Source organism: Podarcis tiliguerta (genome assembly GCF_965153285.1).
Source record: "Podarcis tiliguerta genome assembly, chromosome: 2".
In the NCBI taxonomy this organism is placed as follows: domain Eukaryota; kingdom Metazoa; phylum Chordata; class Lepidosauria; order Squamata; family Lacertidae; genus Podarcis; species Podarcis tiliguerta.
Genome location: NC_139535.1, coordinates 50,026,486 through 50,049,355, shown reverse-complemented (window position 1 = coordinate 50,049,355; position 22,870 = coordinate 50,026,486). Strand labels below are relative to the sequence as shown.

The 22,870-nt window shown below is 41.0% G+C and overlaps 1 protein-coding gene across 4 annotated transcripts in view; it reads left to right on the top strand.

Moving 5' to 3' along the window:
• The window catches only part of POC1A (POC1 centriolar protein A), a 39,717-nt gene that overhangs the window by 2,994 nt on the left and 13,853 nt on the right, over positions 1-22,870 (top strand). Inside the window, exons 2-9 of one of the 4 annotated variants that reach the window (XM_083429476.1) lie at positions 1,143-1,227; positions 1,364-2,318; positions 4,862-5,041; positions 6,440-6,547; positions 8,639-8,754; positions 10,295-10,428; positions 13,967-14,035; positions 16,077-16,229. In XM_083429476.1, the coding sequence (XP_083285602.1) occupies positions 2,086-2,318; positions 4,862-5,041; positions 6,440-6,547; positions 8,639-8,754; positions 10,295-10,428; positions 13,967-14,035; positions 16,077-16,229 (993 nt within the window). In that variant the 5' untranslated portion in view covers positions 1,143-1,227; positions 1,364-2,085. The remainder of the gene's footprint in view (positions 1-1,142; positions 1,228-1,363; positions 2,319-4,861; positions 5,042-6,439; positions 6,548-8,638; positions 8,755-10,294; positions 10,429-13,966; positions 14,036-16,076; positions 16,230-22,870) is intronic. The other 3 variants (XM_083429477.1, XM_083429474.1, XM_083429475.1) reach the window with 3 other exon arrangements.

Sequence of the window (22,870 nt, the reverse complement as noted above, 5' to 3'; positions counted from 1 at the left end):
AACTAGATTCTGAAGAAAAGAATCCCAGGAAGAGAGGTATACTGCAAAGCTCAGTGTACAGAATATACATGTGTGAGTCTGGTGCTTGTCATTTGTCTCTGCCGCTACTGCACTTCCCACAGAGTATGCAGAATGGTACAGTATTTAAATGCTTACATTTAAGAACATGGCTCCAGCATTTTTGTGAAATAAAAAAATATCCGTATGAATTCTGCCCTTATGCTCTACTCTCCTTGCCTTTGTGTGTTTTGTAGTTGTTAACTTTTTTACTGATAAGAAATGCATTGGAAAACAAAAAGAAACAACAACTAGCAGTGCTTGATTTATAACATAGAACACAATTACTTTATAATACAATCATTGGACATACAGAAAGTATGATGTTTTGCACAGCGATTCTGGATCACAACTAGGATTTTGTCCTCAGTATCACTTGGCACTCCTGCTCTCATTTTGAAAAGATATCTATCCATATTATGCAAATAAAAGAAATAAATTGATTGAAAATGTATTGTAACATTTGAATAAATGTTTTTAAATTTTTTAAAAAGAAATATTTTGGTAATATACTATACTATGCTACACTGAAATGTTAAATTGTTTTTTGATTGTCATTGAATCTTTCTGCCACACTTGCCATCTTCTCCTGCCACACCAATGTGGAGAACCACTGACCTACAGGATTGTCTTACTTGGTTTCTACCAAGTGAGCCAATGGAGAACAGATGGATCTTTCCAACCCTTGTCTGCCTTCCAGTTCCAGCCCACTTGGTTTCTACACTGGCTGTGGAGGACAGGACTTGCCTTCCCCTATGGCCATTGCGGAAATGCAGTGGGCGGGCGGATGAGGAACTGAGTGGCTTGTCCCTTCTCTGCTCGCGTGCATCCTGAGCTGATTGGAACTCCTTGTTGCCTGTTCCAAGCAGGCAACTCACAGTAAAAGGCTGTGCTATTAATCTGAAACTAGACTGAGCAAATTAGAAAATGAAACTGTTAAACCAGTAAGAAATCACAATAAAAACGATGCCTGCTATGGCAGATATGCAGCATCCAGAAACATATAAAGTGTGCTTCTTGCTTCGGAAATACTGTCTGTAGTCGTACAAAAATTTAGTCCAATATCGACTTCTTTCCTCCTGCAGGAAGATCCAACATTGGAGAGGCATTTCAAAGGGCACCGTGATGCTGTAACGAGTGTGGATTTCAGTCTAAATAATAAACAGCTAGGTAAGTTGTCAGCTAAGCAGAATTTTCTTTAGTATAGTTTTCTTTCATAGAACAAAATAGCACTCAGTCTGCTTTTAGCAGTTCTCCCAAATTGTTTGGACTTGACAGCATACTAAAGTACCTTCCTTGGTTTTAGCTATCAGATATTAAGAAAAGTAGCAACAAACCTGAGATTTTACAGCAGAGCAACTGAGTCATAAGATGAAAGGCTGGTTCAACCATGCAGATCTGTTAAGTTTTATTCAGTTTTTGATTATTATTTTTTAAAACATCACATATATTTATGGATTATAATCTTATTTTTTTAGTTGAAATTCCCCTTGAACTTTTTTTGTTGGATAGTATATAAATATTTGAAAACAAATAGCTTGGTGGAAGCAGCTAAAATGATGTGATAATAAAGGATATTTGTACTAAATTCTCTAAATGGTTGCTTGTAATTCTTTGGTTTCCTTCCTTGCCTGTTTTTAAGGTGAGACTGCATATACTTCAAGAGGTATTTCTCTCAATTACGGGGATGAACTGGAAAGCTTGTGTGCTTGCCTTCAGTTCTGTGATTAGTGAATACAGTAATACCTCCGCGAATGTCCGCCGTGTCGAGCGTCCATTTCGGCGAACGTCTGCGGCAAACCCGGAAGTACCGGAACAGGTTACTTCTGGGTTTGCCACTCGCACATGCGCAGAAGCGCAAACCGCTCCACGCGTGTGCGCAGAGTGGCTCTTTGTCAAGCGCCCCTTTCGCTGAGCTTCCGGGGCTCCGGAACAGATCCCAGACTCAAAACAAGGTACCACTGTACTTTCATTCAGGGAAAGGAAGAGAGAAATTGAAATAGTGACTGAAATTCCTGCCAAGTGTGTATGCCAAGTGTGATCTCTCCTTTGAGTATAATTTTGAAAGGTGGTATATTCTTTTTGTCAGTAAGTGGCTCTATGGATTCATGCCTGATGATCTGGAGTATGAAACCTCAAATGAGAGCCTACCGCTTTGTGGGTCACAAAGATGCAGTCCTGAGTGTGCATTTTTCACCATCCGGCCATCTGATTGCTTCAGGTTCTAGAGACAAAACAGTTCGCTTGTGGGTTCCAAGTGTGTAAGTATATGTATCTGAGCACTTTGTATGTGTGTTATTTCTCTTATTAGGAACACAGGAAGTTGCTTGTACAGAGCCAGACCATTTGCTGATCTTACTCAGCATTGCACTGACTGTCAGTGGTTCTCCAGCCTTTCAGAGCGGGATATTATTTCTATCCTTGCGTGGGGATCCTCGTCAGGGATTGAATCTGGGATCTAAAGTAGGTGAAGCGTGAGCTCTGCCAATGAGTTACAGCCGCTCTCTCCAAAGTCTTCCAAGATTTGAATTTGGCTTTTTGTTTTAACCAAGTTCAGTTACGGTGAATATGACAGCTTATTAACGATGAAGGCGGACATTATTTTTCTGGATAAAGTGCATCGACTTTCACTGTAAAACAGGTGTATATAAGGGAAGAACAATGGCAAAGACACTGTTGCTGTTCACACTAAAGACAAGGTTAAGAAGTCCTTTGTGTGTCAGCTCATGTGGGTACACTTATTGGACGGAACTCACATTATTGACCTCTAGTTGTAGATTGATTCCAAATACAGCCATACCTTGGTTTTTGAACGCCTTGCGAGTCAAATGTTTTGGCTCCTGAACACCGCAAACCCAGAAGTGAGTGTTCCGGTTTGGAAACGTTCTTTGGAACCCGAATGTCCAATGGGGTTTCCGCAGCTTCTGATTGGCTGCAGGAGCTTCCTGCAGCCAATCAGAAGCTGCTCCTTGGTCTCCGAACGTTTTGGAAGTCGACTGGACTTCCATAATGGATTGCGTTTGACTTCCGAGGTATGACCGTATGGTCCCTGTTAAAAATGAGTTGACGATCAGCATATTGCTTCAACAAGAAAAAGCTACTGCTTCATCCCATCTAGTTTGTGTTGCATTGGAAGGCCTCGGGGTACACTTTCCTTGAGGAAAGGTTAACTATATCGATATTGTAAATGTTCCTTCTGCGATATTCAGGTTTTTTTTGAAACATGCTGAATTAGAAGTTTTTTATTCTTGTTCCGTGTATGTACAAAGAGCTTTTCACTCCAGTTTTTAAAAAGTAAAAAGGTAAAGGTACCCCTGCCCATACGGGCCAGTCGTGACTTACTCTGGGGTTGCGTGCTCATCTTGCTTAAGAGGCCGGGAGCCAGCGCTGTCCGAAGACACTTCCGGGTCACGTGGCTAGCGTGACAAAGCTGCTCTGGCGAGCCAGCACCAGCGCAGCGCACGGAAACGCCATTTACCTTCTCGCTATAAAGCGGTACCTATTTATCTACTTGCACTTAGGGGTGCTTTCAAACTGCTAGGTGGGCAGGAGCTGGGATCAAACGACGGAGCTCACCCTGCCGCGGGGATTTGAACCACCGACCATACGATCGGCAAGTCCTAGGCACTGAGGTTTTACCCACAGCGCCACCCGCGTCCCTTTTAAAAAGTAGCCACACACTATTTGAGAAGAAAATACAGTGGCACCTCAGGTTAAGAACTTAATTCGTTCTGGAGGTCTGTTCTTAACCTGAAACTGTTCTTTACATGAGGTACCACTTTAGCCAATGGGGCCTCCCGCTACTGAGCCGCCGCCGCCCGATTTCTGTTCTCATCCTGAAGCAAAGTCCTTAACCCGAGGTACTATTTCTGGGTCAGCAGAGTCTATAACCTGAAGTGTCTGCAACCTGAAGCGTCTGTAACCCGAGGTACCACTGTATGTGTCAGTTGGCAGAGCTTTGGGGAAGGACTGTAGCTCAGTGGAAGAGCTTCCATGCAGGAGGTTGTGACTTCAAATCCTTGCATGTCTAGGTAGAGCTGGGCATATTTGTGTTTGCAATCCTGGAGAGCCACTGCCAGGCATTGCAGACAATATTGAGCCAGATGGATGGGCGGTCTGACTTGCTACAAGGCAGTTCCTATGTTTCACACACATTTCAGGTTGTTTTTTTTTACAATCAAGTGGTGTATAAATTTTATGAAATATATTTAGAAGAGGGAACTCGGTGCCCTTTTTATTTTTTAAACCCTGGCTCTGACCTTTCTCAGCTTGATGTTCTGTACTTTCATGTAAGCAGTAGAATCATATACAAGAATACACAAATATGCTTGTAGCTTGTCACTTATTTGTGCAAGAAAGTTCAGGGCGGAATGATGTATGTGTATAATTAAATGTGAATTACTCTTGTAAAGTTTCTCAAACTCACAGTATGCCCCTCATGTTTAGATGTCTTTCTCCTTTTTGTAGCAAGACCTATGATGTGATGTTCTTACATGATATTTCTTTAAATTGCATCATTGGAACGAGTCTGTTTGACGTTTACCACTTTAAACATTTTTTTTTTTTTTTTTTAGTTCTGCGTAAAAGATACAAACACAGGCTGTCTTGCGTTAGGAGCCATTCCAGTAACTAGATTTAAGTAAAACAGTTTTCTTCCTGTATTTGGTATGCTCCAGAGGCCTAAACCAACAGTTTTAGCCTAATGTAAATATATATATTAGAAGCCAGTAGGCAAATGTTCATTAGCTTCATACTGTGTGGAATGCAGTATGTTAATCTTTTGTGTTTCCTCCCCTAAACTTAGCAAGGGAGAATCGACTACCTTCAAGGCTCATACAGGAACCGTCAGAAGTGTTCACTTTTCTAATGATGGCCAATCATTGGTTACAGCCTCTGATGACAAAACAGTTAAAGTTTGGGCAGTCCACAGACAAAAATTCTTATTTTCACTAAGTCAGCACATAAACTGGGTTCGCTGTGCAAAGTAAGTAAAACTCTTTCCCCCCTGACATTGTTGCAGTGATATATATATGGCATAAAACCAGTTTGTATAGCAAAAGTACACAACTGTAGGAAGATCTGAAATTCTGCTTAACTCACTTATAAACCCACTCATCTTTTAACCTGGCTATCCATATACTTTAGGAGTTAGCCCCCTTTCAGAGCTTCAGTTGTGTTTCCAACTAATTCCTGTCTTGTTGGAAGGGAACTGTCATTGTTAGAAGAATCCGTCAGTTGGATATAACCAAGCAGCATTATCTTAACTCATCCTGAGATTTCATAGATTCCATAGATTTCAATAAGTGCTTTGGTTTCTTTCTTTTTTGTAATAAATTTTTATTATTTTTTCACAGTTTTATACATACTATATTATCTCTTACATGTATCCAATTACAAGGTTGTGTGACCCTTCCGATTTCCTCCCCTCCCTCCCATGGGTTCTTAAATTAACCCCCCACACACATATTTGTAATTTTTCCAACTATTGTGTGTCCCTAATTTACCAATTTCACGTTACAAATTTCATTACAACGCTACCGATGATTTTAACTGCTTACTGTGGTTTTTTAAGATAAACTACGAATTTATTCCAATCTGTAACAAATACTTGGTCTTCTTGGTTTCTGATCTTCCATGTCAGTTTCTCTATGTGCTTTGTTTTCGATAAGTCTACTGACTATGACCACTGTTCTTTAAAATGGTTTCTAATAATTACTGGTACTGCCAAAGAGGCTTAAATGTTAGATAACAAAAAGAGGGGAAAAGGGGAAATAATTGTAAGGAAAAATAAGACTTACTTGTACAGTATTTCATTAATACAGTATTTCATTAATTACTGGTCCAGTAGGATTGTTTAATAGAAAAGCTTACATTTTAATGCTATGGTTTTTGTTGGTTACTGTAATATCTCAAAAGGATTGTCCATGTATAGAAAAGTCCATTGTTCTGACTATATGCATAGTTGATGGAATCTTGTTGAGATAGATTGTCAAAGAGGAAACTCCCAAGAGTTAATCAATAGCAGTATTTATTATTTATTGAATTTCTTACCTGCCCTTCATTTTATAGTCCCAGGGCAACTTACCAACTATAAGTAAACATTACAATTGGTTAAAACAAATTACAATCAGAAGAGTCCTTGAAAAAGGCCTATGGGTGGTATTCAACTACGTTTTAACTCAGAGTAGACCCATTGCAATTAATGAACATGACAAAGGTAAGTCTATTTTGAGTAAAAGTTAGTTAAATAACACCCTCTTTGCTTAGCACAAGTGCCTCTTAGCCATTGACTTTTGAAATAATGGTCTTGTTGTCACTGAGGACAATCCAGATCTAGCTTATATTGCTCCTAATCTTGCTTTAATGAATGTATTTATTTTAGGTTTTCTCCAGATGGAAGATTGATAGTATCATCCAGTGATGACAAAACTGTCAAACTTTGGGATAAAACAAGCAGAGAATGTATACATTCTTTCTGTGAACATGGTGGGCAAGTATTGGTGCAATTCCTTGGGGCTTCAGGGGACTGGCCTTCAGCTTGTGGAACCTTGATTAGAGCTTTGCTATATTGATGTACAAGAACGTATCTCCTTATCTGCTGTATCTTTCATTCTGTGAACATTCTCTGTAATTTGGTCACATTCTCTAAATTTTTCAATATAACGTTTTACACCACACTAAGCTTAGAAGCCAGATAATAACAATTGCATTTGTGCATAGGTTGTTGTTTTTTGTGTAGACTCGCAAACATTTATTATATGAGTTTTCAGCCTGAGTCACACTAGTGCTCACTAGTTGTCACAGTTTCTTTAAAAACAATGTTGGTTTTACATGGTGGCTGTGCCCATTTGAATGTACCCACGTGTGATAGAAATTTGTATTGTGAGGGAGTCTTGTTGAAGACTAGTGCCATAAATATTATTTGTAGTCTATGCTTAAAACGTGTCTGTGTTCTGGACGTTGTTTTCGCTTCGCTCAGCCATGCCCCTTAGGACAGCTCCTATTTATCTCAAACATTTCTGTCACACCTTTCTTTGAGCCCCAGGTGGCTAACAACATAATATAATATGGAATACGTAGAAATAAAACAATGAAAGTCACTCCCACCCGGGATTTGGGATAAGGCTCACTTTTGTCCCCAATGGGGGACTTGAGGACATACCACAGAGGGTGTTGGATTCAATTGGGTCATGCATGAACTTGTCTTAGTGTTCTAGCTTTCCTAGAGTGCTGGGGAATAGCAGATACAGTTGTACCTTGGATCCCGGACGCCTTGGTACTTGGACGTTTTGGCTCCTGGGCGCTGCAAACCCGGAAGTGAGTGTTCCGGTTTGCGATTGCTCTTTGGCACCCGAACGTCCGACGGGGCTTCTGAAGCTGCGCTTTGGTTTCCAGACGTTTTGGAAGTCGAATGGACTTCCGGAATGGATTCCGTTCGACTTCCAAGGTACGGCTGTACTTCTCTTTTTTAGGCTCTTCTGTGGCAATGCAAGGTTTTTTGTGATTCCTTCTCAGCCCTGAAGTTGTTTGGGTGACCATGGGCCTTTCACTGTCTTTCAGCCAGCCTACTTCATCTCACAGGGTTGTTGGTTAAGCTAAAGCAGGATAAGTGTGGAGAAGTGTAACCTTGACTCCCTGGTGGAAGACTGAGGCAAAATATAATAAACATTGATTGTCAGCCAAGGGCTCAGCAGTTACTTGCATCTGGAGCTTAATTGGAGAAAGGAATGTTTAATCTTTGGGATGATGTTGCTTTTTTTTTAATGTCTGTTTTAAAAATCCGACAGCAAAACAAACCCACTTACAAAAACAAAGTTTTATCTAACGTAACTTGAAGATGCAAATTTCAATAAGCTATCAAATTCATTTATTGACAACATTAATAGTCAAAATAGTTGCGCCATTAATGGTCTCAGCAGTTCTCAGCTTTCAATTACTCCTGTTCATTTCCCCATGTCTGACAGCTCAGATGTTTCAGGAGACTATAGGAGACTGAATGTTGTTCCATTTTTTAAGTCCTCAGTATTTTAGCAGGAATCGGTAATTTCATAATCACTGATTTCAACACGTTAGGTTAATTTTATTTATTAATGTTATGTAAAATCATTAAAGGCTCTAATTTAAGAGAATATTGTGTTACCTGTGAGATTGTATGTTACAGCTTACAGTAGTTTTGTGCAGAGAGGACAAGACTGCTCTCTGGAGTGAGCAGTGTTCTGTAGGGCTCCTTATAATCACATCCAAAGAGATAAGCGTCCTAATGGAAGTTTCTCTAATCCCGAAACCATGGGGAAGATAGTGCAGCCCACCCTTCTGTGGCTTTCTTTGCTGCACAGAGAGCCAGTGTTGCAGTGAAATAGTCAATACAATGGGCTGAGCAAAGTCTCATGGTGACTTTACCATGTGGGAAGGCAAATACTGGCTGATAAAATTAGGGGAAATTTACTATGAAGTAGCACAATGTTTAGTAAGAACAACTTTTGAGGAGCTAGTATTTTTCGCTACTTGCTTAGATTAAAATATTGTTTTCTTCCTCCAGAATAGAAGAGAGATTTGATCTTGTCTTCCCATCTTTTTGCAGCTTTGTGCCTCATGTGGACTTCCACCCTAGTGGTACATGTATTGCTGCAGCTGGCACAGACAACACAGTGAAAGTATGGGATGTTAGGATGAATAGGCTTCTGCAGCATTACCAAGGTAAACAATGCGCTGTCAGAAGTCTTCATTGCTAAACTTGTAGCTTGATTCTTGAAGTGGATAATTAAACAAAAAAGGTAGTTTCGCCATCATAGCTTCCAAGCATCAGAAAGAGCTGCATGCAGAATTTAGAATTAGAACCATTGGCTTAGGACAGGCATAGGGAAGCGTTGACCCTCCAGCTGTTGCTGTACTACAATTCCCATCATCCTTAGCCATTGACCATGTTTGCTCAGGCTGATGCGAGTTGTAGTTCAGCGACATCTGGAGGACCAAAGCTTCCCCACACCTGGCTTAAAAGAAGATAATTTTTCTAAAACGTACAGTACCAAAGCTAAAGAAATCAAATAAAAAGTGATCACACCATTATGCAGAGAGAGTGCGCTAGGTTTTAGTTAAACTTCAGGAATGACATTTTTGTTTCAATAAGGTATTTTGTGTATAAAGCTTAATATTCATAATAAAATGCTACTGCAGCTGTAGGGAATTCCTCTGTGTAAACAAATTGGATTGAAGACTCCAGTTTCTCGCTTCCTTTTCAAATATACAGAAGCTGGTTTAGGTTGCTTTTAATCCAGAGATATTTCACATACCATGGTCTTTTGAATTACACTTTGCTTGTGGTATCTGAGCCATACATACTGTTTAATTTAATAGATGATGCTGATGAACTTTGGATTTCCAAGTCTGATGTCTGTCTCCACAACTCTCCCTTACTACTTACCGTATTTTTCGCTCTATAGGACGCACCTTTTCCCCTCCAAAAATTAAGGGGAAATGTGTGTGCGTCCTATAGAGCGAATGCAGGCTGCACAGCTAAGCCCAAAGCCAGAACAGCGAGACGGAGGGCTCCGTCTCGCTCTTCTAGCTTGGGGATGGCTGTGCGCAAAGCCTCTGCAGAGCAGCGGGGCGCTGAGCTCCAAAGGCTTCAGGGATCTTTGAGGCTGGCGGTGGGGGAAAGCAGTGCTTCCCCCCACTGCCAGCCCCACAGGCTCGGGTGAATGCACCTTGAACGCACCTTGTTTTAGAGGGGGAGAACAAGAAACACCCCCCCCCCTGTTCTCCCCCTCCTATGGTCCCGTGCCTCCTATGGTCCGGTGCGTCCTATAGAGTGAAAAATACGGTAGTTGCCTTCTCATGGCTTCTCACGCCCTATCTGACATCAGTGCAGCTAACCAGAGGGGCTCAAGATGGGTGTACTGGTCAGAAATCTTTGAAGAGTTGCTTATTGCTACAACTGGGACTAATGTGTTTATTCCGTTAAAAATTAAAATTTGGAGGAAAAGAAGTGTGTATGTGTTTTAACTTGCAGTTATTGCAGACCTTGAGCTTCTGAGGCAGTGCCAGTTTTCATAGGACTAGATTTTTCTGAGGGTCCTTGAAAACTTACATAGATATAGGATGAAAATCATAAGAAGGGGGGAAATGCCATTCAGCCATTTTTTGTATGGATGTATGGACCTTATCCACCTTTCTATTTCAGTTTGTATTTTTTTAATGTCAAACTGTATTGGTAACTTGTGCTGTCTTTCTTTTTTAGTTCACAGTGCTTCAGTGAACTGCCTGTCTTTTCACTCCTCTGGAAACTACCTCATTACTGCTTCCAACGATTCAACTCTAAAAATACTGGATTTACTAGAGGGGAGACTGCTATATACACTTCATGGCCATCAGGTGAGGAGAACTTCTTTAGACATGAGTCGTTTATTACTGTAGACCTTTCAAAGCTCCACACACATGTTTGTGTACACTACACCTTCTCCTGTGATATTATAATGGACTCAAGTAGATTTGCCTCCCCTCTCCTCTCAAAGGCAGGAGTGCAGTTGTCTCAAAAGTCTTTTTGGGTCTCCTCTCTTATGCTCCTGCCTTTGCTTTGAGTGGTTCACTGAAAATTCTTCTCCGTATTTCTTTGTCTTCTCCTTTCTCCTTCTCTTTGGCTTCCAAAGAGTCTGAAACTCCATTTCATGGAGTACGTTTCAACCAATGCTTGCTTGGCAGTACAGAAAAGCCATTGCTCTCGTTGCCATACCTTTCTTCATTTGCCTTGCTGCCTCACCTGGATCCAATGTAAAACAGAAATAGAGCAGGGAGTGTAAAATCTCTGGGTGACCTTGCTCATCAGTTTCATGTAGGTGCTAACAAGCGTGGGAGATGAGATGGAGTTCTGTGGGACCTAATAGCATAGATGTTCTGAATCTTATAGGACTATCTGACTCCCTCCTCTGGCAACCTGCACATAATTTTGCCATTAATTTGATTTTAATTAATTTTTATAATGAAATGTTTTTAGAATGTTGGATTATTTGATTGTTTGATTATTTGATTGTTGTTAGCCGCCCTGAGCCTGGCTTCGGCTGGGGAGGGTGGGATATAAATAAAATTTATGATGATGATGATGATTAATAATTAGGCTTTAAATGGCTTTTGATAGAAATGACAGTAAGTCAAGTGACTAGTCTACAGGGAATATTCGTTACTTGGATGAACAGCTTGTTAAATTCTTGTAATTTGCGTGTTAGTGCCTGGTTCAGATTTGGTTCTTGTTCTGACACTGGACTGGTGCTCTGGGACAATTACTCATGAGAGAAGCCTCAGATTCCTTAGAAGCGCTTTGCTTTGACGCAACTATTGGTTTACCAGGAATTCATTACTAGCTGATTAGTACTAGTTTACATAGAGAAGGCTGCCAAGTTTACATTGCTGTCTTCAATTATAATGGTGCTTACTCTTCATACCAGAAGGATCATTGGGGAAATGGTGTTTTAACTCGCTGCTGATATTTGCAGCTGCAAAATTTGGTTTGCTGTGATTGCGTCTTAAGGCTTTCAGTTTATGGAATACATTCTTCTTGAAGTACAAACAGGACTTGGAATGAATACATAGGCCCACTGCTGACATTTTACTTGTACAGAAACAGAACGCTTCATTCTTGGGTGGTCATTAAAACCTGTGCAGAAGTACAGCGTCTCTCTCCCTCTCTCTCTTTGTGTGTCAATTGGAGGGTTGTGGGGTTTTTGTTTGTTTTTTGATAAAGCTGTACTTGCTGTCTAATTTGTCCTACATGATAGAACAATTCATCCTTCCCCAAGTTGGTGCCCTGCAAATGTTGCTGGACTCCAACTTCCATTAGCCCCACCCAGCATGGCTGATGGCCAAAGACGATTGGAATTGTATTCCAACAACATCTGGGGGGGCACCAGCATAGGGAAAGCTGGAACAATTATTGGGATAGTAGGTTAGACCCATTCTCAGGACATGTAATTGGATAGATAAACCAGGCTTGATACAGACAAGGCTATAATCATCTTTAGAGACACAACTTTTTTTTAGTGGGGAGCCATAGAATGTAACGTATAGACCACAAATGAGAGTCTGTTTCAAAGAATTAACAAGACTGAATAGGTGTGGGTACAACACAGGAGTACTGTATAATTCAAGTAGAAGCAAATCTAAGCATATTTATTGAGTAGTTTTATCTGGAACAAGTCCCAGTGGATGTGTCTATATTAAATCTGGACTAATATTAAAATGCTTCTATAATGCTACTGTTTTTTATGGTTTCTCACATTAAGGTCCCATCTGCACTATATATTAGATGCACTTTAAATGGTCGTGGTTTCTACCAAAGAATCCTGGGAATTAAGGATGATGAAAGTTGTTAGGAGATCCCTATTATTCTCATAGAGCTACAGTTCCCAGAATGGAAATTGTAGCTCTGTCAGTGGAATAACAAATAACAACTTTCAGCATCCTTAACAAACTACACTTTGCAAGTTTATTTAGGGGAAGCCATGGTTGATTAAAGTGGTATCATAGCTCTTTAGATGTATAGCGCAGATAGGGTTTTAAGATTAGTTTTGCAGTAGAATCCATATACTCACTGTGGTTGCTTTGTTTTAATTTAATCAAATCAAGGAAGATAGTTGTGGGAATTTGCATTGCTCATTATTATAAAAAGGTCCCTAAGCATAATGTTGAGGATAATGTACAATTGCAAGTACAGTATCTCCCTTGTGTGAAAAATTTACATAGATTATAATCCGTTGAGGTAGGAATCATCTGATTGTAAAGCTCAGTAATGCACATTTCACGTCTCCTTCAAAATGAGATCTGGCAGATTCTGGACATAAACGTTTGGAATTATATTTCCCACACACTTATTTCTAGATTAATCATACCAGTGACAAAACTGCCCTAAACAAATGGTTAGTCTCTTGTTTACATTCAGTGGCCATGATTTGTCATCTGGGGATGCACAGATGGCCCTGTGCATGTGTGTTATAAGTCCCATTGAGTTCAGAAATAAGTCCCATTGAGTTCAGTGGAGCTTAATCCCAGGTAAGTGGCTAGAAGAGTGCAGAACAAATCTGTGGGTACATTCAGTTTTTACTCAGGGGAATTTATCTTCGGAGAAGCACTAACCTTGGAATATTGGGATTGAATGACTATGCTGGTTGAGCATAACATTATTGTAACCAACTTGTATTCCAGCTACTTTCAAAAGTTTGCACGGCATGACTTTGTTCACATAATTTAATCAGCCAGCAATTTTTTTGAGGTTAAATCTAGTATTTTAGTAGTTTGGAACCTATCGTACACTCTGGAGATCTTTTTTAAAAAAAGGGAGTAGGCACTTCTAAATTTTGCATCTTCCCTTGCTCTGCTTGGCTGTGGGTGGTTCTGTGCAAATATAATTGAAGGTTCAAGATACTATCACTGGGTAAGGTTATTTAGCGTGTCATAGCTGTACATTCTCAGCTCCACTCCCTTGCCTCCGAGGACGTCAGTGGGAGTTGTTGCCTGCCAGCAAGGGAAAACATGCTGCCATCATGGGTTGCGTGTGATCTAGCTGCTCAGCCTCACCCCCTTGCAGCCTCAGAGGACCTCAGTGGGATGCAGGTGGGAGGGGGAATGCCACCTGAATAATCTTGGCATCATGGGGACACCATGTTATTTCTGTTCCTGACTCCAGAGAATATTTTGTAAGCTGCTGCGGCAACCTCTTTGCTTTATAGCCTCTCGGGGCTGCAAAGCAGGATATAAGTATGCTTTCAGTCAACATTAATGCTTAGTTGTGATTGAACTACATGGGGATTGCAACAAATATTTTGCAATAGATAGTAGAGAAAAGCAGGTCCACTCCCACTGCCCGTTTCAATATATAGTTTCTGGCTGTTCAATCCATACTATATGAGTTGTTCTCTTACAGGGACCAGCTGCCTGTGTTACTTTCTCGAGAACTGGAGATTTCTTTGCTTCTGGAGGCTTCGATGAACAGGTATCTGCTTCATGTTTATTTTCTGTTAAACTCCCCCCTTTTTTTCTAATTCATACACTTCACTCAAGATGGATTACAACAAATTACAAGTGCAATTTCACAATAAAGACCTATTTTATTTTATTTTAATATATATATATACAGACAAAATGCAGTGGGCCAAGGGCAGGCATCACAGATAAGAGTCTCCTCTGATTCCTTAGAAAACTTTTGTTCAGCAAACTGTTTTTCACCTGAGTTTGGTGATCGAGTATAAAAGGCCATCAGCATGTTAGTATTGCCCAGCCCTTTCATTCCTTTTCATCAGAGTCCAAGATTGTGGGCTGTGTTACAGTGTTTAGCCATGACTGGTAGTGGAAGACAGGATAAACCAGCTGAAATGGAGCTCAGGAAAATGAGTTGCAATAAGTTAGATAAATATAACTCTGTCGTGTCTCAACAGTGGGATTTTAGGGCCAGTTGGAAGACCAAATATTTTGGTGGTGTTTCTAGGCCTAAATGGGGAAAGAGAGAGAGCAAGAGCTTTAGCTATGGTCATGCTGTTCTTCTGTTTACAAACTTGCCTTAAAATATTGTCTGTGTCTGCAAACTTGCCTTAAAATATTGAAATCTTGTTTTTTATTTGAAAGCAGTTGAATGCAATTTAGAAAAGAAAAATTGCTACCTTTTCATAAAAATGCCCGAGGCAGAGTACAAAAGAGTATTGCAACTAGAAACAAACAAGAAGATATCAAAAGCAGCCTTTTAGAAGCATGGAAGCCTGGAAGAGTGGAAATATGGCAAATTGGTGTCAGAATTAAGGAAGTTCTTTGATGAGCTTGCTCTAGAAGTTGCAGCACTGCTAGAGAGGAAGCCCTGGCCTCCTGGTACTGATATGTCTGGCATCACTGGGGTGATGGAACTTTGAGCTGACACTTCCTGCTGATCTTAAAAGAACAGGGAGAGATGTATGAGGGAATGCATTCCTTCAGGTGTGCTGGGCCTAAGGATTCCAGTACAGTGGTACCTCGGGTTACATACGCTGCAGGTTGCATACGCTTCATGTTACAGATTCTACTAACCCAGAAATAGTACCTCAGGTTAAGAACTTTGCTTCTAGATGAGAACAGAAATCGTGCTCCGGCGGCGCAGTGGCACCGGGAGGCCCCATTAGCTAAAGTGGTGCTTCAGGTTAAGAACAGTTTCAGGTTAAGAACAGACCTCCAGAACGAATTAAGTACTTAACCCGAGGTACCACTGTACCTACCATCAGTTAGCCGTCTCAGTTAGCGGTATTCCCCCTGTAGTCTGCCCTTGCCAAGAGCTGCTAATAGGAATCACAGACATTACCCAAAGGATCTAATCTATGTTTCTTACCTATTTATTATATAGAGGCAACTTACTAATGGCCTAACTTCTCATTTTTGTACTGAGCGGCTCTCTCTCTCTGTTTCTGTTTCTGTGTGTTGTTAAAACAAATAAAAATGGGAAAGCATTAATAAGTGGATCTTCCAATGAAGGCTTGTTAGAGCCCCAAACATTCTGCATGCTTTTGAAAACTTTTTTAAAAAGTAGCCAGTTTATTTACTAATCTCAAAGTTGCTTTTGATCATCTGAAGGCAGCCCTGTTTAGGGAAGTTTTTAATATGTGACATTTTAATGTATTTTTAATCTTTGTTGGAAGCCACCCAGAGTGGCTGGGGAGACCCAGTCAGATGGGCGGGGTACAAATAAATTATTATTATTATTATTATTATTATTATTATTATTATTATTATTAGTTTTATTTTGCATCAGTGCTCTCTGGCAATACGGAATCATAGCTTCAAAAACTTAATAGCATCATGTGCTCTCTGGGCCAATCTTTCAAAAGCTTTAAAAAAAATTAATAGCTTGTAATGAAACTACTCTGCTGGGGAGGCAATCTTACTTAAACATAGTTTGGAAAAGCTTCATAGTATTATTTATTCTGGGGAAGATGTAATCTTAATCCTGTGAATTGTACACAAGCTATTACCCAAATCGTTGCATGTTTGAAAGCTGTTTCAAAATGGCTTTACAGGTAATGGTGTGGAAAACAAACTTTGATGCCGCTGATTATGGCGACCTGCTGAAAACACGGAAATGCAATATGAATGTGAATGGCACTGACTATGGTGATGCACTGAGAACACAGAGGTCCAGTATGAATGTGAATGGATCTTCCAACAGTGTGGTAAGTTGATGTCCTTGATGGTCATTCTAGATTTTTCGGCTCTCTGGTTATTCCACACTTTGGTAGAACCGATAGCTCTCAAGAAATTCCATTACCAGAGTTCTAGTTTTCTGGGACAGATTATTTGTAATCCCGGTTGAGCTTCTCATTGCGTGTTGATGATAAAGAAAGCAAAGCCTGGCATTCAAGTCCAATAGCCCCATTATTACCCATCTGGTTACTGTGTAAGGCACAACACTTCTTGCATTTTGTCAGTGGTCTCTTGGGCTGTTTCTGTTGCGGACGATAACATTTTGTTCTTTTTCATCCAGCTATTCTTTATACAAGCAAATTCTTCTCAAACTGCTCATATGCCAGATGTGCTTTCTGTTCTGACCTTGTGGCTCTCAAATTAGGAATTCATTCTAATTTGGGCATTTGTTCATCTCCCTCCCCCCACAGCAGATTTTTAATGCATTTTGAGGGGATGAGGGGGAGTAGGATAAACAATTTCCTTGGAACTTCTCTTAGGAGAAGTGATTAAATTAAATAGCTTACATCGTGCGCAATGTAATTCTTTGAGTATTTGTCATAAAAAGCAACTCCAGTGCTATTTTTCTAGGGAAAAAAGGGTGCCAGAGCTCACCATAATAAGCCTTGTTCTCTTATAATGGCAATGGCATCCACCTGAGAGGTGCAGGAACTGAGTTCTGGCAAGTTCCGGCTGACAAAAAAGCCCTGAGCAAATTTCTATACATAGTGCAGCCTTTTATAAATGTCTGTTCAGAAGTTAACCTCATTAAGTTAACCTCACTAAGTAGAGCAGTACTTACTCCTAGCTAAGGTGCGTTATAGGATCATAGCCCAAACCTAATTTTTTTTTGCAGAGAACCAGTTATTGTTTTTATTATGTCATGCATTTTGAATTTTGTGTTGTAAACCACCCTGTGATCTTTGGATGAAGAGCGGTATATAAATTTTATAAATAACAATACTATCCCGAGGCTTGTGGAAGAATGTCTTGAAGAATCAACCCAGAGTTTTGTAAGAGTTCCTCTTTGTCTTTCTTGACTACTGTTCCCTGTGCCTCTTAGAAGCCTACACCTATCCCTTGCTGCTATATCTTTTCTGTTTATCCTGTCTCTGTGGCCCCTGTAGGATAAAAAGGTTCATCTTAAAAACAAAGCAAAAAAATTAACCAGGTTAGTAATCATGAGAGATCTGAATACCTCTGAGCACATGATTTGGTTTTTTTCTGCCTTTAGTCACTTTTGCAGTCCTCTTCTGGCCTGTATCACTCTAAACAGGTGTGGGTGAGTGTCGAATAATCCTTCCCTCTTTGGCCTGTGCCTTCACAGGTACATTTGTATACATGAAGGATTCCATACAACCTGGAACCTCAATTGTGTGTACAGGGATACCACGCACATTCCAGCTCCCATTTAGAGCAGCACAGGATATGCGATGCTTCAAGAGGTCTAATGCATGACGTGCTCCTTACATAACCTTCTCAGAATTGAATGGCTCTGATCTGTTACCCTTTTTTTTCTTTAAAGTATCAGAAAAAGAAACGAGGGCAAAAGGTTATGGCAGTGTTCAGTCATTCAAACTATTTAAGTGTTCTTCATATAAAAGACACCTTCAAAAACTTATTTATTTATTTATTAAACGAATGTTTTGGATTTGGGGGAAATAAAAATGAAAGTGGTTAGATTTCCTGCCTCCCTCCCTCAACTTTTCCCAGACTGTGTATAAAAGAAGTAGGAAGGAGGAATCAATGATAATTGGTTCCCTATCTTCAGTGGGGAACCTTCACTGGACTGCAGTCTCTTCTGTTCTTTGGCGGGGGGGGGGGGGGGAGCAGCTCTGGGTCCACCCCACTGCTTATAATGAACACCACCCTGGTATGCATTTATCGAGCAACGGAGAAAGTTGCAACAAAACGTTGCTGAGCAACCATGAAATTGCTTATATTTCTAAATGCAACTTGGAATTATTGTCGTGTGCATTCTTTTATTTTTATGGTTGACCGAAGTTCCAAAAGACAGAATGCAACTTTTCGTTCCCCACACTAAACAGTTTTAAAATGGCACAAAATAAAACAAAACTATCAGGTGGCACAAATAACTCTAGAGTAGAGAATAGTGACATGGTGTGTATTGAAAGCTGAGGGTCCCCCCCCCTTTAAAGTGTTTTTTTATCTCAGCTCCTCCAATATTTGAGGCAATTTTAATCAGTTTAGATTAGAATAATATGGCATAATCCTAAAAGGACTTCATATTTGCAGAGCGCTTGTGAGCATCACCGTCATCATCTATTTATCATCCTCATCTATTTATTTATATCCCGCCTTTCTCCCTGACAAGGACTCATAAGAACAGCTAAAAACATTTGTAATCCTTAAAAAAATATACACTAATAGAATTAAAAATTGTAAGATCTATTACCGTATTTTTCGCCCTATAGGACGCATCGGCCCATAGGACGCACCTAGATTTGGGGGGGGGGGGAATAAAGGGAATTTTTTTTATTTCCTACCCCCCCAGGCGCGGGGCTGGGGCGGGGGAAGCCTGAGCTTCCCCCGCCCCCAGCCCCCAGAGCGGGTCGGCGAACGCTGGCGAAGGTGTGCGCACGTTCGTCATCGCTCCCGGAGCTTGCGGGGCTGGGGGTGGGGGAAGCCCGAGCTTCCCCAGCCCCCAGAACGGGTCGGAGAGCGATGGCGAAGGTGCTTCGGCATCGCTCTTGGGAGCTTGCGCGGCTGGGGGCGGGGGAAGCCTGAGCTTCCCCCGATCCCAGCCCCCAGAACGGGTCCCAGAGCGATGGCGAAGCTGCACACAGCTTTGGCATCGCTCTTGGAGCTTTCCGGGCTGGGGGGATAGCTTCCTGAAGCCTGGAGAGCAAGAGGGGTCGGTGCACACCGACCCCTCTCCCTCTCCAGGCTTCAGCGAAAGCCTGCATCCGCCCCATTGGATGCACACACATTTCCCCTTCATTTTTGGAGGGGGAAAAGTGCGTCCTATAGGGTGAAAAATACGGTAAATATGTACACATAATTACAGTAAAAACATTGCAGCACCAGCCCTTTTCATTAATAGCAGTCAGTTCCCAAAAGTCTGTTGGAATAAGGAGGTCCTCACTTCCTCATTAAGTAATTTGCTAGTTCTACTAAGCAGCACTTCCAAAATCAAAACCAGATTTTGCATTGTCTTTCATTGTTGCCTAAAGAAATAGCTTGTTTTGATTGTACAGCGCCTTACTAATTTTGATGCTTATTATTTATTTCTAATGTTTGTGAGCATACTTGACACGTTTTGTTTTGAGCTGAACCAGACTGTTGATGGGTTTGGCTTTCAGGTTTCAAGAAAGCTTTTGGAAGAATGTAGATTTATTGTCTGGTTGGATTATCTTCCAGTTACCTTGACTTTATCCCCTTTTCCTTCTTATCATGCATTTTATAACTCTGCCAGTTTTCTACAAAAACTCATGCCCCAGAGGATCTGATGCTCAGTGTTTTCTTTTTCTTAGGAGAGTTATTCCACTGGGTGTCACTCTTTACTCTTTTTCTGTGCAGCTAGGGATGAAATAATCCTTTACCCATATCTAAAATAACTAGTCTGATAGGTGAAAATATTTTTATTATGACCTGACTTTTGTCATGAGATGTAAGCATTCTTTAGTTTAAAAATGAAAATCTAATGTTTCTCTTTCTATTCCTAACTAGACTATCTGATGCATTAGACTAGCCATATACTTTCAGTTGTATACAATCTCCATAACATTGGCTACTCTGAGTGAGAGTGGACTTTCTAGTTCATACCATGGCTACACAAATTCTAGGGAGGATAGGAATACAATTTGCTTTCTTTCTCTTGTTCGGAGTTCCCTTAAATGTAAAACTGCAGAGGTCCCTGGTTCATATCTCACCTCTCCCATGAACTTGCTACATTATGTAGTGCTAGGAGGGATTTCAGCCTCAATCTCCCCCAATTTGTGATATGGAAATTAGAACCTAATCATAAGATAACGTATAAAGTACTAAAACATTCAAAAGCAATATATAAATGCCAAGTAATGATTGTTGAATTTTATGTTTCTATGAAGGATGGCTGCTCTTTATAACCCAATAAATATGGACTGACACCATTGAAACAACTTGTGAATAAAGTTCAGCTTCTGCAGGCCCAGATAAGTTGCTGGACAAACAACCTTTTTTTTTTTTTTTGCAAACACTTGGCAGGAGCGAGCCAGCAGTAAATCACACTGAGCAAGTTGGAGTTAACTCTTTGTTAACCAAAACAGGATCTGCACAGGACAATGACTCGTCTGCGGCAGGTTGCCTCCATGAAGCAGTTGCTGAGTCTGAAGCTTCATGTCTTCCCACAGCTGCCTAAGTCCCCTCTTCGTCAGGGTTTTCTCCAAGACTTTGCCTCCCACTAAGCTAACCTCCTCCCTCTTCATTCCTCTCCTGGTTCTGGGAGACCAGTGGGAAGGGGAGCTTGTCACAGCAGGAGGGGGGAGACTCCCTTGCCTCTTCACGAGCGGGACTCATCTCATTTTCTTGGCCTCCCTCCTCTCCTGCTTCAGCTTCTGCCCCAATTCTGGACTTCTCTCAGCCACAGACTCTCCCAGCTCACTAAGCCCTGTTACCTTTTCAGCTTCCAACACTTCCTCCCAGTCTTCTCCCTCTGAGCCTTCTTCACTTGGGGGTTCCCCTGCTGGTTCCTCCCACCATTCCTCTGGGTCCAACCAGTCTGTGACAACCCCCTTAGTTAGCAAGACTAGCCTGCTGCCTGGGAGTGTGATAGGGATTTTCAAAAGAGGATTGCTTTTATTCTCCCCAACCCACAGTAGTTGCAGCTCTCATCTAGTAGAAGCTATAAATTAGTCAATTATGTTGTTGCCAATAATAGTCCCACAAACGGCTTGTCTCTCCTACCGTTCAGTGTTCTGTTCTTTTGAATATTTCCAGTACCTGTTAAGTAGGTACTTAGTATCAAATACCTTTGTTCTGTTGTGCTCTTCAAATTGTGCACAGGAACAATGAACTAAAATAGGATTATTCTCTGCACTTGTGTAATTATACAGTACCCCTTCTAAATAGTCCCTGTTTAGAATTTTGCATATTGGCTGCGAACAAGCTCTGAAAAATGTCTTGTGCTTAATTTTTCTTTCTGTGGCTTGATAACCATTGAGTGAGTGCCATTGTCTTCATGCACATGTATGTGTGTTTGCTTGGCTGAAAGGGTCTGAAGGCTCCAGCTTCCTTCATTAAAAAATAAAGTTAAAAACTAAGTTGTGGATGACGTTAAGTGTGTGCTAGGAATTAAGGACTTTGGCACTGATCTTATGATGCTGTCTAGATAGTACCAAATATTGGTTTGCTAGCATTTGTCTTTGATCATCGGTACTGTGATTCTGGGGTGGGGGCTGATCTTCTTAAAAGGCTTGGGAAAGCCCCATTTGAACCTTGTGTAAACTATAGGTGTAATTATGGAGAACTTGAGTCAGTTTTACATGCCCTTCTTTAAATTTAGTTTTTTACCACAGTGCTAGAGAAACTCGTGATATGCTCCAATATGCAGTCATTATCAGGCTGAACTTCAGAATATCCGTTTGATTTTTTTTATTGGGAGGTTCTGTTTTATCCTATTTTTTAATCAGAGCAAGTTGAAAAATTCTTAAATGGAGCCATTTCACTTGGCCGATCTATGATTGCTTTTATTTTATGTCATACCTTTTAAAGGTTTGTGTCCAGTAAGGTACAGATGAAATGGGTGGCACTGTGTTCTAAACCACTGAGTCTCTTGGGCTTGCCAATCAGAAGGTTAGCAGTTCAAATCCTCGCAACGGGATGAGCTCCCGTTGTTTGGTCCCAGCTCCTGCCAACTTAGTTTCGAAAGCACGCCAAAAATGCAAGTAGATAAATAGGTACCGCTTCGGTGGGAAGGTAAATGGCGTTTCCATGCGCTGCTCTGGTTTCGCCAGAAGCGGCTTAGTCATTCTGGCTACATGACCTGGAAAAACTATGCAGAACCAGACAAACGCTGGCTCCCTCGACCTGGCTCCCTCGGCTCATCCCTCGTGATGAGCGCCGCAATCCCAGAATCTGCAACTGGACTTAACTGTCAGGGGTCCTTTACCTTTACCTTTAAGCTACAAATTATGTGAAGCCTCAAGGAAACTAAAGGAAGTGATGGTGGGGCTGTTGCCCATTATGGAGAAGCCAGGCCCCGTAATCCTGGATGACCTTTCCTTCTACTCACAGTGCAGCTGCTTGCTAAGAAATGCTTACTAAACTCCCTGCTGTTCTATCACCCTCTTTTCCACAGTTCTAGTAAGGCAACTGAAATTATTCTTGAGGATCAAATTATGGGGAAAGCCACTTAACTGTAGATCTTGAGGAGCAGCGGCTAATGCCACAACTTGTGAGAATAAGTGATGAAAGCGCTTAGTCTTCATTTTTTTGACTGCATTATTTGAAACAATCTTTCGGGGCAGAACCCCAGGTTTGGGGGCTGTCGAATTGGACATCAGGGCACTGCTTTGCACTGTGACATTGAGGTCAAGTGTGCAGTTCAAGTCAGCAGGTAGCTAACTTTTGAAAATCTGTCAGAGACAGAAGGGAATATTTAGGGTGCATCGAGTTTCACATCTCAGGTAAT